This window comes from Carex rostrata, chromosome 16 (assembly GCF_964058835.1).
Source record: "Carex rostrata chromosome 16, lpCarRost1.2, whole genome shotgun sequence".
In the NCBI taxonomy this organism is placed as follows: Eukaryota; Viridiplantae; Streptophyta; class Magnoliopsida; order Poales; family Cyperaceae; genus Carex; species Carex rostrata.
In genome coordinates this window covers 7,515,840-7,531,275 of record NC_135933.1, presented here as the reverse complement: position 1 = coordinate 7,531,275, position 15,436 = coordinate 7,515,840, and the positions used below count along the sequence as shown (strand labels likewise).

General features: G+C 30.7%; 1 protein-coding gene across 1 annotated transcript; it reads right to left on the bottom strand.

Moving 5' to 3' along the window:
- Positions 1 to 5,345: 5,345 nt before the first annotated feature.
- On the bottom strand, positions 5,346 to 6,131 carry LOC144567099 (RING-H2 finger protein ATL16-like). Its single transcript, XM_078317153.1, has one exon. It carries the CDS (start codon positions 6,129 to 6,131, stop codon positions 5,346 to 5,348), a length of 786 nt encoding a protein of 261 aa, XP_078173279.1.
- Between the last annotated feature and the right edge of the window lie 9,305 nt (positions 6,132 to 15,436).

The following is a 15,436-nucleotide window of genomic DNA, read 5'->3' as shown; positions in this document are numbered from 1 at the left end:
ATTCCAACATGCTTTTGTGAGATAAAATGCAACAAGAGGAATGTTGAAACGGTCGATCTGTTAGTCAACAATTTGCTTGTCGTAGGAGAAAGAAATAAATATATTTGGTGCCGAATTCCTTGTGCCGAGATATATTTATTTTCTTGTGCCGAATTCCTTGTGCCGAGATATATTTATTTTTGGTTAGAAATAAATATATCTTTTTGTGCCGAATTCTCATCTCGGCACAAACATTAAAAAAAAATTTGATTTGCTTTGGTGCTGAATTCTCATCTCGACACAAGATTTCTTTCAAAAAAAAAATTGATTTTCTTGGTGCCGAATTCTCATCTCGACACAAGAAAAAGAAAAAATTGGAAAAAAAATAATTATACACAGATATTTAACTAAAGTCCGTGTATGAAGTATGCGTAAAAAATATTAATAAATAAAAATGATAACAGAGCTAAACGGACATTTACTAAATATGCTTGTAGAAATGTTTTTAAACATTAAAAAATATTAAAAAAATTAATAAAAAAAAATAAGAGAGCTACACGGATATTTAGCTAAATATCCGTGTAGAAAGGTGTTTCAACATTAAAAAATATTAAAAAAAATAAGAGAGCTACACGGACATTTAACTAAATAACCGTGTAGAAATCTAATTGTACACGGCTTTTTATGTAATAATCCGTGAAGCTCGGTTATGGAGAGCGCCAGTGTCAAGGATTTGTAAATGGCTGTTTATGTAATAATCCGTGTAACTATCAGTAATTATACACGGTAAATATCTGTGTGTATATATACAAGGATTTCTACACCGTGGCAGCCCACGCGGCAGGAAATCCGTGTAGCTCGCTTGTTTATGTCCGTGTATAATTACTTATTCTGTAGTAGTGCTAGAATCATCACCTTCATCATTTCTATAGACAGTATTGAAGATGATAACAATTTTAGTCGTTATTAACAAAATTCGAGTTCAAGTACCAAGTAGTAATTGAAGTTGGAGGTTAATAAAACATGTATTCATACTTTTAGGAATAAATAATTTATAGTGAGAGTTGTATTTGTTTATATATGAGTATGGTATAGATTAAGTGGACGTCACATCGGAGCATTAAGAAAGTGATATTCAAGCTTATATATATACTATGATTATCGCTGTTAATAAATATTTTGACATGTTAATATTTTTCTTGACTAGCTAGTTAATTAATAAAAAAAAATTAGAAAAAATTCAAGTTTGGGCCTTCATTTCTAAGATAGAAATTGGTACAACAACAATATATTCTGCAGTTCTGTCGTAATAAATTATGTTTAACACTTCGATAATAAATTATGTTTAACACTCCTATATATATATATGCTATCTCCACTAGTGGAAAAAACATGAATCAAGATTGGCCTATCTGGATCGGTTATATGAAACAACCGATACTAATACCTATCTGGATCGGTTTTCTGAACAAAACCGATCCTAAAAACTAGTTAGATCGGGTTTTTTAGTCAACCGATCCTAATAGTTCACAAATTAGGATCTGTTTTTTAGAACAACTAATCCTGATAGTATCAGGATCGGTTTTATAAAAAAACCGATCATGATACAATTTTTTTTCAAAATTGGTTCTGCAACAAAAAAAACAAAAAAAAATCAGGGTCGGTTTTTTATAAAAAAGCGACCCTGATTTTTTTTTTTTTTTTTTGCAGAACCAACTTTGAAAAAAAAAATTGTATCAGGATCGGTTTTATTGCTAAAAACCGATCCTGATAGTATCTGGATCGATTTTTAGCAATAAAACCGATCCAGATAGTTTTTTTCTTTTATTTGGAAAATCTTTTCATATGGTTATGTTTAAATAAATATAAAAAATTACATATTAGAAATATAAGTTAATTATTTAATAGAAATTTTATTTAATTTTCAAATTCTACTTAAATAATATTAAATAGCAGATACGTACTATTTGACATTGATATTTCATTAATGTAATTTTGATGAAAATTAATGTAATTTATATTATTAAAATTTATGTGATAATATAATTAATTATTTGACATTGATATTTCATTTTGAAGTCATTTTGACTATTGAATTTTTTTATACAATCATGCATGATGCATCAATGACTTGTGCCATATAATAATATACATAGGACTTGAACCCTTGTTGTGTGGGGTTGTGAAGGAACGAATATGAACATTAGCATTTGGTCGATCGGAACCGTTAAAATGAAAGAATGTCATATTAATTTCACCATTATAAAATTTGATACAATTCGGGATTCGTTTACTAGTTCATCAAAGCAAAACAATATAGCAACATCGCACGGCAGTAAATAGTTTACGTTGGATCAAAACTTACAGTTGTCGGGCCTTCGACACTTTTACGTTATTAACGTTCCATGTTATATCTTGATCATTTTAAAAATTATTACATGTCATTTAATTACAGATCCACCGTTGGATAATCATGCAGAAATGAACGGTCTGCATTCCATTTAACAATTTGATGCCATTAATAATAATAAAATTGTACAAAATTGATCATAATAGAGTTGATTTGGCCATACAAACACAAATAAATAATTTTTATATTTTTCACATTTTTCTTAATATTTATCAGTGTACATGTATTACCAAACAGAAAAGAAAATAAATGGTAGTCGTTTGATGGTTGATAGACCATCAATATGAGTGGGGTTTACCTCAGTGATTTTTCTTATATATAGTATCAGGATCAGTTTTTTATAATTAAAAAACCGATCCTGATACTATTAGGATCGGTTTTTTATAAACAACTGATCCTAATGATAACTTCCTATATAACCAGCTTAGCTAGGGTTCTTCTTATTTTCATTTCGCGCCTCTCATTTTCAATTTAGCGTCTCTGTCTCTGTCTCCGTATCTCCCTCTCAAATCCTCAGTACTCTTTGTCTCTTTCTCTCTGTCTCCGTCTCTCCCTCTCCTCCGTGTCTCTCTCTCTCTTTCTCTCCGTCTCTTCCTCTCAAAGCCGAGCCTCTCGCACCTCCGGCTCAATTATGTAAGTTTTTAATTTTTTTATTGTTTCAAAAATTAATTAATGGTGTTTGTATATTGTTTTACAGTTTTGAGGACATCTCTCTCAAGTTACTTAATCATCCGGCCGATCAACTATCATGGTATTAGCTTTATCTAATTTTCTCATTATTATACTTTTAAAACACATTTTTTTGTATTTTTTATTGGAAAATGTTTTTCCATCTAATTGTTACCTTTGTTTTTGTTTTTAAGGTCTTTTTTAATCTCAAGTGATGTGATTGCAAAAGAGGTAATTATTGATTTTTTTATTGTTGTGCTTTACATTAATTGCATAAATGTGTATATTGTATAAATGTGTATATTGTATAAATGTGTGTTAATTGAAGAAATAGCCCAATTAGTCAATTGTATGTTTGTTAATTATTTTTTTTTGGATTTAAATTTCTTGTTATAATATGTAATGCTTCACAAAACTTTGTATGAAGTACATGAATTTTTTGTAATAGTTTAAGATGTGTATGATAATTAATTTAGAATGTGTATATGATATTTAATTGATTATTGCTTCTTACTGTGCAAAAAAAAAAAATTTAGGATGCTGGCCAGCAAAATATATATGGAAGCTGGTCAAATAAATAAAAATATTTTTTTTAGCTTCAATAAAACATCAGGATCGGTTATTTTAAACAACCGATCCAGATTACTACTATTAGGATCGGTTGTTTAAAATAACCGATCCTAATTTGAAAAAAAAAAAAAAAACTTTTAGGATCGGTTTTCAAATAAAAACCGATCCTAAATTTTTTTTTTTTTTTTTGGAATTATGATCCGAAATACTATCAAGATCGGTTTTATTTAAAAACCGATCTTGATAGTACGTATCAGGATCGGTTGTTATGTAATTTAAAAAAAAAAATCGAAAATACTATCAAGATTGGTTCTTATATAAAAGCCGATCTTGATAGTACGTATCGGGATCGGTTCTTAGTCAAAAACCGATCTAGATAACAACTATTAAGATCGGTTTTATTAAAAAACCGATCCTAATAGTTTCTATTTGGATCGGTTCTTTAAAAATATAAAACCGATCCTGATAGTATCAGTATCGCCTTCATCAGGATCGGTTGGATTCCGATACTGATATGTGTATATAACCGATCCTGATTCATGTTTTTCCACTTGTGCTCATTTCTTTCTTTTAATGAACCATTTCTTAATTAAGGAGTCTAACAGGGAGGTATGTTGTATGCCAAATTTAAGCATAGAAGCAATTATGACCAAAAGATGAAACTTCCACAAATCGTTGTCTAGGTTAGAAGCATGCATTAGTTCGATTGTACTATATAGTTTACCTAGTTGAAAAATATTTAGGTAGGGACTTTGATTAACACTGTTTAACAGGACTCTTTGCATGTGAACCTAGAGCCTTTCTGGGGACAATTTCCTCCACAAATGACCCACTTATAGAGTGAATACTGCATTCTCCATTTGGTACTGGTATTGGATATATGCATATATATATACTTGCCATTTAATACTAATAGAGTAAATTAAATATCACACGATATCGAGTATATACATGGCTATGTATGGTATTAAATTATTAAATAATACTATAACCAACTCCAATTAGTACTTATAAACTAGACTAATTTAAACCGTTTATTGTAGCCAAATCCCCAAATTGGCTAAAATTCTTTGCCAACTAATAATAAAGAAATGATCAAAGTAACATGAACTGAGAATATATCCGATACATCAAACCAATGTTTAAAAAGTTGCAAATTGATGTTAGGAAGGGACACCACAAGACAACTAAAAATTGAATCCTAAAAAAGAAACATTATTTTTTTCTTAACTGGGCGTATGATAAGTAGATCAGAATTAGTTAACATAGAATATATATATATGACCGATGGTTCTAATTACAATTTTATAATGTTAGAAGAAAATGAGAAGGGTAACTCGAGAAAATCGAAAATGAATTGAAAAAACACTAGCATGCGCAGAGCTTAAAGGTCATGTAGCCGTTTTATACATTTATTCACTTAAACAAAAGAAATGGGAGGAAGGCCAGAATCTTGGTACATGATACCAATTAAAGGAGAGTTACCAAAATCAGACTAAAAGAACCACAAATCCACAAATCCAACAGGAATCAATTGCTCAATCAATTGTCCATATACATATATAAGCCCCCAAAAAGTACTAATTAACCATCAATGTAAATCCCTATATACCCATTGCTCCGCTAATATTAAAAATGTGTATAATTCAAGGAAGAGTAGATAGATACACCTTATAATGAGTTATAACCTAGAAAAAATCAACCTAAAATCTATAAGTTAGCCGACTATACGAACCGATTTCCGCCAACTCCTGCTTTGGCTGAAAGAGAAACACGTCTGCACACTTCTCGTCGAACACTCGGCACCGTCTTCAACCTCTGATTGATAATTTTGCTTTTTTTTTAACATCTCTTGCACTGAGAGATAAATTTGCCTCTCGTTAGAAGAATCCATAGATAGCGACCTCCGTAGAGGTTGAACACGCAACTCTTCCTCATTTTCTCTTACATGAACAATACAATCATCTCCTAATAAGCTCCATTTCTTATCCTTAATGTCTTCTCTTCTCATGAAATAATTCTCTTCCTTTTGTTCTTCTTCCTCTTCCCTTTCATTATCTGACGACATTATTATACAGTGATTTTGTTTCAAATAAAGTATCGGATTCGTAATATAAACTCTACACAAGGGACAGTTGGTGTTGCTCTGAAGCCATGTGTCAATGCAATCAATGTGAAAAGCATGAGAACAATTTGGTAGTAACCTAAGCTTCTCTTCTACGTGAAACTCATTCAAACAAATGGTGCATAATATGGTACTAATCCTGGATGTTGAGAATTTGGTGATTGGAATCGCACGAATGATAGATGGTTTGAGGCCTTGGGGTTTAGTTGGGAAGATAGGCATCACAGGAGCACTGTTCTGAACACTTGTGTTGCGAAGGTGGCATTTGGTAATGAAGAAGTAAAAGCTGACAAGAATAAGAGTTGTTGTGAGAATGCCAGAAATGATAATGGCAAGAATTGGGAAGTTGGGGGAGAGAAATGAAGATGGTGTTGCCATTGTCAACTAGAAGAGAAGAGAGAGAGAGAGAGAGAGAGAGAGAGAAAGGTTAAGAAAGTAGTTGCTAATATGGTTTGGGTTAGGAGATTGATTTTAGGCGCGTGCTACCATACCAATGGGAAGTTATATTTACTTGTTTAAATTAATGATTGGTTGTTGATAGGATTAATTAGGTGTGTGGATGATGTGTATCTTTTGTGGAAGTTGTGGTATTGTATATTTATTGAAGATGAGATGAGAATTTATATTTGTCTTTTCATGAACAAGATTTTGGCCGTTGTATAGAAATCATTTTTTTTTATAAGAAACCAATATATTAATTAATATTATATATGATGTCTATTCTTTTAGTTATTAACTATTATTATTGATCAACATTTTGTTATATATGACTTGTCAAACTTACAAATAATCTAACAAGAGTTCATGCAATTGAAACATGAAGTGATGAAACAATTGAATTAAATTGAAACAATAGATCTTAAACAAGTTGTATATATAAATTGAAATATGAAACAAGTGAAACATAAAATCCGTAAACTGAAACCTCAATTTAGAAAAAAAAATTAAATATAAACTTGTATATATTGAAAGTGTTGTCTTTAACGGCACTAGAGGGTGGTGAATATGTGACATTTTAAAATTTTAATCCTAGATAGTTTGATATTCACTCTTAAAAATATATCTAATGTGTGCGTAAGTTGTTCTTGGCGGAAACAAGAAAACTTAAACTAAGCAAGTATACGTAAAGTAAATAGAAGAGTTAAGAGACACTTGATATAAGATATCTAAAGGCTCTAGTGTGTTTAAACAAACAAGAGATCTCTCACAAATCACTCTAATTCTTACACAATATTGAGTACGGTGGAGTATGCTTGAGATTGTTATAATGATATTGAAGTTGCCTGTACAAGCAACAATGGAGAATTCTAGATCTGAAAAGAATACGAAATATTGCAATTTGAGCCAGCTAGATTGTTATCTCAAATCTAGATTTTGCTTCTATTTATAGAGAGAGAAATAAAAACTGATAATTGGCGTCAACCGTTGCAATGCTTGAATTAGCATTGTAACGGCTAGCCCCAGTTAGTAGTTTTGGCTACGCTGGAAAACCTAACGCTTGTCAAGCATTACAATAGTTTCTACAATGGAAGACTCTGGAGGATTTTGGGTCCGAAATGATTTATTCTGTCGTAATGTTTGATTAACCGTTATAACAGAATAAATCAGTTTCTCTGTGAATTTTGGCATATCACTTATTATGTTGCAATGCTATCTTAATCGTTGTAACAGTTTATATAAATCACCTCAATTTCAAACATATTTTACCAATTTTACAGATTTCTAATTAGTATTAATCTTAAGCTAAGTCTTCTTAATCCATTCCCTGATTCATTACAGTACATCATTGATATGTGCAGCATTTGCATTTGCATCCTTGATGTTTATTGAAACTTTTATATCTTAATAATTAACCTGCATAGTATCTCAAGACAAAAAACTGTAAAATTTAACAAATATGTGTTGCAAATTTAGTCAAACAAACTAGGTAGATTATTGCATATATAGTCCAACAGAAACCTGAAGAATGTAAATTAAAATCTAGATTCTTTAAGAGTGAAAATATGAAGTTTTAAAATGAATTTTGATATCTGAAACTTGTAAACTAAAATATACAAATTTGTACATATATGTTGAAACCTAGAATATAGAAAGCTTTAAACTAAAAATTAATTAAAGCATGATGACTTGATCCCTTTTTTCCTCCAAAAAAAAAAAATTTAAAGCATGCAAACTAATATTAATTTTAATATAAAAATCTTAAGTTTGTAAATTAAAATCTAAGACATATATATATAAGTTTATATATGACTGAAACATAAAGTTTGTAAATTGAAACTTGTATCTTTTTATTGAATGTCAAAACTTAATCTAACGAATTTCTACCAGTGCTCTCATATGAACCGAACCACGTACCGAAAGTTTGTCAGAGGTTATGTAAAGTAGAGGAAGTAATTATTCAGTGTTAGCTAGCTAGTCATATTGTTTATAATAATATTTTAGTAACAATGATTTTAACCATATAATATTTCTCTTTTTTATAACCCGAAGTTCAATTGTAGAGCAGCTGTAATATTGAGTATAGTGATATCATATTAATATTATCATTCACATAATTTGTATGTACGGAGATTGAAAACTGAACATTGATATTATTAAAAAAAAAAATTCAAAACATAGTTACCTCTTTAATTCTTATATAACTAAACCAAAATAGCTTTATTTATTTCTTTACCCGTAAATCACTAGTATACAAGAAAGAAAAACCAGTAAGTAATTAAAAGGATATACCGACAAAGAAATAGTATGTCTGCTTATTGGTGTTTTTTTTTTTTTTACAGAATAATGAATATACTCATGACTTCTTTCATTGAACCTGTTACAGGTCGTCCATGTAGTTAATTAACAAAAAAAAAAAAAAAACATGCATGCTAAATGTTTATTATCGTTTTTGAACGGCTTAAATATGGCATGCAGTTTTATTACATAAAAAGAAATACAAAACAGATCCTACGAGACATTCTCCTGAGAAATTATTAATAAATTAAAGAGAACAGTCAACATGTAGCCATGTCATATAATATTATGTTTATGTAAAATTTGGGCTTCAATTTAATTTCAATTTATTGTACTAGGTACTGATAAAACTTTCTTTTGGTGTTGTGAAGGCACCAAACACGCTGACATGGCAAAAACATGATATTGTTTTCTCTCGGCGTGAATGGTCAGCAGCTCTGTGTTAAACTGTTAACCCACAGTGTGTTAGGCACACAAGCTTGTCTGGCCCGTGTTATGGAGGAAATGAACAAAATATTTTTTGTTTGGATGTATTTGGGCTTGGGCCAGAGTCTTGACTTTATTGAAAGTCATTAGTAAACGACTATATTAAAACTCCTGCAAATACAATTAACATTTCGTTTTGTTATATAAAGGAAGAGATGTAAATTAAATCATGTTCAGAGATCAATTCAGCTTGAGGTGAAAAAGATTATATGAATTGGTTAACTACATCGTATGGTCCTATTAATTAACTAAATTAGAAACAAAAGGACCAAGAGTCCAAGACTGTTTCTTATTGTCTTTGTTCTTTTACTAAAATTTGATGTTACTTGTTAATAAATTTTGGTGGTGTGATCTTCATTTTTCCTTATAAAAAAAAGGGTCCAGTGATGCTTCTTTTTATTTTATTTTATTTTTTGCGATGATTGTAGGTGATTCTTATTTATAAAACAGTGATGTAAATAACGGTATGCGCTCGTGAGATGGACACCTATCAAGTGATTAATTGAGAATAATTGGTCATAATCAGAAATAATCGACCAATTAGTCGGAAAAATCTGTGACGGTTTAGTTGCCACCAATGGCTAATCAGCCGATTAATCAGTCTAAATAGACTTTTTTGACAATACTGGTATAAAACATCTATTCATCATCTTTAATTGTGAGGGCACGAGATTTATATGCTCAAAGAAGATAAAATTATTTAAGAATATATTCCATGAAAGTAATTTATTTTTTCATTCGAGCTGTCATTCAGTAATATCATAATCATATTTTTAAATAAAGGTTGAAAATCAAACAATCTAATTATTTAATATTCACATAAAAAAATTATTAAAATTTTAAATATGTGACTTCCTACACAAAAGACATGCAATACTCATTTTTAATAAGTGATATATGTCAAGCATTACACAAGTTTAACATGTCGCACAATTTATCACATAAATTTGTTAACTAGAAGAGTCGAGATCCATGCTAAAAAAAAATATTAGTATTAATTATAAGAATATTGTGTGTATAGTGCAGCCATTTTAACACAAATAGCGCAGGGGACCGGATACCAGCACTCAGACAATGCCCCTTGTTCATGCAAGGAGATTTCAAAGCTGCAATACTCAACTCGCAAAGGACTGAAGTCAGAAGGATGTAGGTAATCATGTGTTTTGTTATATGGAGAGAGCAGTGTGCAAGAATATTCAGAGAAGAATGCAAGTCGGCATAGCAACTGGCAATAGAAATCCAACAGGAGTACCAATGATTTTTGACTAACCAAGCGCAGCATGAGCAAGAACAAAAACAGCAGCAGCGTAGTAATCACCAAGAAGTAAATCTCATTAGGGAGATAGTAGCATATCAATAAACGGGCATTGCAATTGCCAGACATTAGTTCCTTTCTTTTCTTTATTTTATTGCTTTATTTCTTTTACTTTTTTTTGTAATTGCGAGGCATTGAAATCTAGAGGCTAGACCTCTACATTTTTTTTCAAAAAAAAAATTCTAAGAATATTGAGGAATACGAGTCCAAATAAGAGAAGACTATGGAATATTAATTACTAAATTTCTTCAAAGTGTCACATAGCACCTTTAAATACAATTATCAATACTTTGCATTACACTTCTTATTAATTTATTTTAGTTTATCTCTGTCACTAGCTTCAAGTAATTAAAGGTAGCTATTTTTTTTTTTGGGGAAAATGTAATGTCTCCCGGGCTACAGTCCCCCAAAAATCCCCGTGTATAAAAGTCTTCCCTTTTTAGCTTAGTTCTGACGCGTTTTTAACTGCCACAACTGCCATAATTTCAACTGCTATAATTTCAAGTACACTATGTATGTTTACAGAATTATATGTGTATGTTTACAGGATAATATGTGTATGTTTACAGGATATTATGTGTATGTTTACAGGATATTATGTGTATGTTCACAGAAGGTGGTCCCCAACAGCTGTCACGCGTTTTCAACAGCTTTCACGCATTTTTAACAGCTTTCACGCGTTTTTATGTTTACAGGATTTGTTGAATTAGTTTACAGGATTTAGTATTGATGTTTACAGAATTAGTTGAAAATCTCTGGGGATATTTTGGGAACTGGAGTTGGGGCACTGTTAGTTGCTTCCATTTTTTTTTGTCTTTCATCTTCTACTGGTTGTCTTTCATGTTGTACTAGTTATTTTTCTGGTTGTAATGATTGTCTTTCATATACTACTAGTTGTCTTCATTTTCTACATGTTGTCTTTCATGTTATATTGGTCGTCTTTTATGTTATACTAGTTATCTTTCATCTTTTATATTTAACTGGTTGTCTTTCAACTTCTACTAGCTTTCTTTTATGTTCTACTGGTTGTCTTTCATCTTCTACACGTTGTCTTTAATCTTCAGGTTGTTTTTCTCTATTGGTTATCTTTCATCTTGAACTGGTTATCTTTCTTGTTGTACTGATCGTTTTTCATTTTCTACTAGTTATTGTTGGATTGTGTCATAATCTACTTATCTGTTTGACTAGATTTGCAAAACATATATTTGTTAAATTTTACAGTTTTCTTGTCTTGAGATATTGTGCAGGTTCATGACTATAAAGATTACAATATACACATCAAGAATGGATGACCAATTGTTATATTTATCGAGGATGCAGTCATGAAGCACTTGGCACTGGACATAGAAGCATCACCTCAAGATTAGGATTAGAAATCTGTAATATTAATAAAATATGCTTGAGATTGTGCTAATTATAGCCAACTGTTATAACAGTTCAGGAACTGTTATACTGGATTAAATCGGGACCTTTAACCGTTGGGCAACAGAACAATTCATTCTCTACCATTGCTCAACGGATAAAATCATATTAGCATCCCAAACTTCCAAAGAACAATCATTGTGCACCCATTACAACGGTTGATAACCGTTATGGTTCTTGACAGCCAAACTTGAAGTAATTTGGCTAAATGTGTAGGGTTTTCATACTACTCTTTGATTAGGCTTAAGCTGCGAAAAGACCGTAAAACAAAACATTTTACTTCTAACTCAAGCCGAGGATTAAAAGAGGTATGTCAGAAAGACCACCGAAAGTTCATTTTCCAGTCTTTTCTTGACAAAACCTTTTAATCCTTTAAAGATCTACTCCTTGATTGATTTCTAAAAATTAAATCTATTTAACAATTAAATAAATTAATATAATATTTATACCTCGTTTCCAAATTCCAATTGGAATGAAGTCTGACTCATCTCGAAGCACCAGATGTCTGATGCCTCTATAGGTTATCCACCAGGACTAACCAAAGAGTAGTTTATTTCTTTTGCCAGAAATACTATAAACTGTGATATTTTGCAAAACCACTATTCATGGAAAACGTAAAAATACTATTCACGATCCGCTTGATATACTGATTCACAATAATATGCAAAAACATAAATACCACGAGCTTCGCAAAAATACTATTCACGGATCCCGTAAAAACACTATTAAATAACTTGCAAGATTATACGTGGATTATGTATAACTTTATTTTTCTAACCGAAACACTATTTGGGAGAGAAAATGAGAAAGAGAGAAAATAGATACTCGAATCGATCAGACACGATATCTCGGAATTAGTGATTTTCTCTCTACCCTTCCACCCATATATATAGGCATTTGTGACGGTTTGGAAAATATCAAAATTCCCTCATGAGGATAAGGATGATGACATGTATGGATAAGGATGAAGTAAAAAGACCAAAATGCCCTCGGCCCAATATGTATTGAATTGATTTGGGCTTTTAATTTTAATTAAGGCTTTATTTCTAATGGGCTTTAAGTCCAAAATATTAATCCATAATTAACATTTAAAATCCAAATCAAATCTATATAATTGTTCTGAACAATTATATTTCTTGCGACTGTTGTTTCGGTAACTTTTATACAACGTGTCGTGCACGCTTATAAATTCACCATTGTTTTTGCTTGTCATCTATTATGACATTTATAATTTAATTATATCACGTATAATTAATTATAACCTTCTTATTATTAATTATAATCAATTTATAATTAACGATAAGATTCTCCGATTATATCCTATACGGTGTGATTCGATAGGATCTGTGTTATGTTGGTAAATAGAATTAAAACTGTTTTAACTTCCACAAATCATAAAAGGCACCTGGCATAATGCATTATGACCATCCAATTACACAGATGATCTTGTACTGTACAATATCACGGTCCAGTAAACTATTTACTCGTGTTAATTCTTTTGTCTCATAGTTATCAGATCAGTTTCAAGGTAGGTGTGTGTCATCCTTGCAAACTTAATCTTTTATTGATCTTGAGCAGATTATCAAATATGATTACTCTTGTAATCATACCGCATGTAGATAATTTTACTCGTATAGAAATACGAGGGACAATAGTACTTTTGGTGAACATCTCTTCCTCTGCATAAGTTATGTATACCGAAGTGCCACCGTTATAGCTACCTTTTATGGACAGCGTTAGACAACACTCACACATATACATCTCTTATGTAAGATGAATACCTCATACTTTAGAACTTAACACTGAATGAAAATATTAATGACACGAACACAATTCTATTTAATGTTTCATTCGAGGTCTGTCAAATACCATGTTCCTGGAACATGTATATGTGTGATTAAAATGACATTTCTTGTCTATGGTCTGTAAAACTTAACCATTTTTTAATCCACATACTAACTTTGTAGCGGTTCTACTTGTTATCTTTTAGGTTCTATTTGTTGTTTTTTGAAGTTTTACTAGTTATCTTTCAGGTTCTACTGGTTGTCTTTCATCTTCTTCTAGTTGTCTTTCATTTTCAATATAATATTTTTCATATTCTTCAAGTTTTCTTTTATATTCTACTAGTTGTCTTTCATCATGTGCTGGTTGTCTTTCTCGTTGTATTTGTTGTCTTTCATGTTCTACTAGTTGTCTTTCAGCTTCTTCTAATCGTCTATCATCTTCTTCTAATTGTTTTTCATCTTGTATTGGTTGTCTTTCATCTTGTACTAGTTATCTCTCTTGTTTTACAGGTTGTCTTTCATGTTCTAGTTATTGTCTTTCATCTTGTACTGGTTGTCTTTCATGTATAGCTTGGTTTTCTTCCAATATCTACCAGTTGTTTTTCCTGTTTTACTGGTTGTCTTTTATTTTCTATAAATTGTCTTTAATGTTCTACTAGTTGTCTTTCATCTTGTAAAAAATAAATTCAAATTTTGAAATTGTTGCATGTAGACGCATCACTCGTAAGGTAGAAGGGTTTCAACGGTTCGGATTCATCGTTTAAAGTCAATTTGATATGTTTTGGAGTTGAGTTTACAAAAAGACTTGGTGAACTTAAGAACACCCTAGTTCTACTCATGGTTGTGATATGCATTTTTTGTGTATAAACATCTATTCATCATTTTAAACTGTAAATGGTGAAGAACTGGTTTTTGGTCTCGTGCTGAAAAATAATGTTTTTTTATATAAAAGTTCATAAGTTTGAAACTCAACTCGAAATATTGTACCGAATCATTCCCGAATTATACTTGAATTATACTTAAATCATGATTTTTTGACCCCGCTGAATTGAACCCAAACTATTTGTTTGTCACTATAGTTTCAACTACTTAATGGAAATTGGAAATTGTGATCTTTTGTTCGAATACTTTATTATTGAGATTAGAGAAAATCAAAATATTGAGAACCTCTAAAATTAATTCGTAATAATTAAAAATTAATATAACTTAATCTCATGAACCAAAACTAACCAAACTGGATAGAACGATCTAAATATAGTTTATTAATTTAATATTCATTGATGGTTTAAAACAACAAGAGGATGCACTAGTACAAAAAACCCTTTCACCGACCCTTAACCACCGACTGTTTTAAGGGAATCATCAGTGTTGCTCATACTATACTGACTCTTTTATTAAATAACAGTCAGCGTTGTTGTTCAACACTGACACTTTAAAAAGAGTCAGTGTTGGTTATCAACACTGACGGTTTAAAAAAAAAAACAGTCAGTGTTAGTTGTCAACACTGACGGTTTTTAAAGCGTCAGTGTTGAATACCAACACTCACGGTTTTTGAAGCGTCAGTGTTGAACACCATATGGTTCAAATGCCTCCATTTTTCCTTCTCAAATCAATTTCATGTTTGAAGAAATTGCTTGCATCATTGATCTTATTTGTATTTGAAAATATTAAAATGATGTATAATTGAGAAAATAATGCGAGAAATAATTTGGGAGAAGAGAATTTAATTAAACCATGATGAACGAAAGCAAAAATTGGTTATTTTGATTTTAAAGTCGGTTTAATTTTAATAACTTTAGATTAAGCAGTTCGAATTTATTGTCAAGATTTCTAAATTATTATTTTTTTTGTCACCTACATTGTTATATTATAACATTATAAATGATATTTCGTTAAAAAAAAAACTAATATATTCATAAAGAAGTGTCTCAATTTTTGTT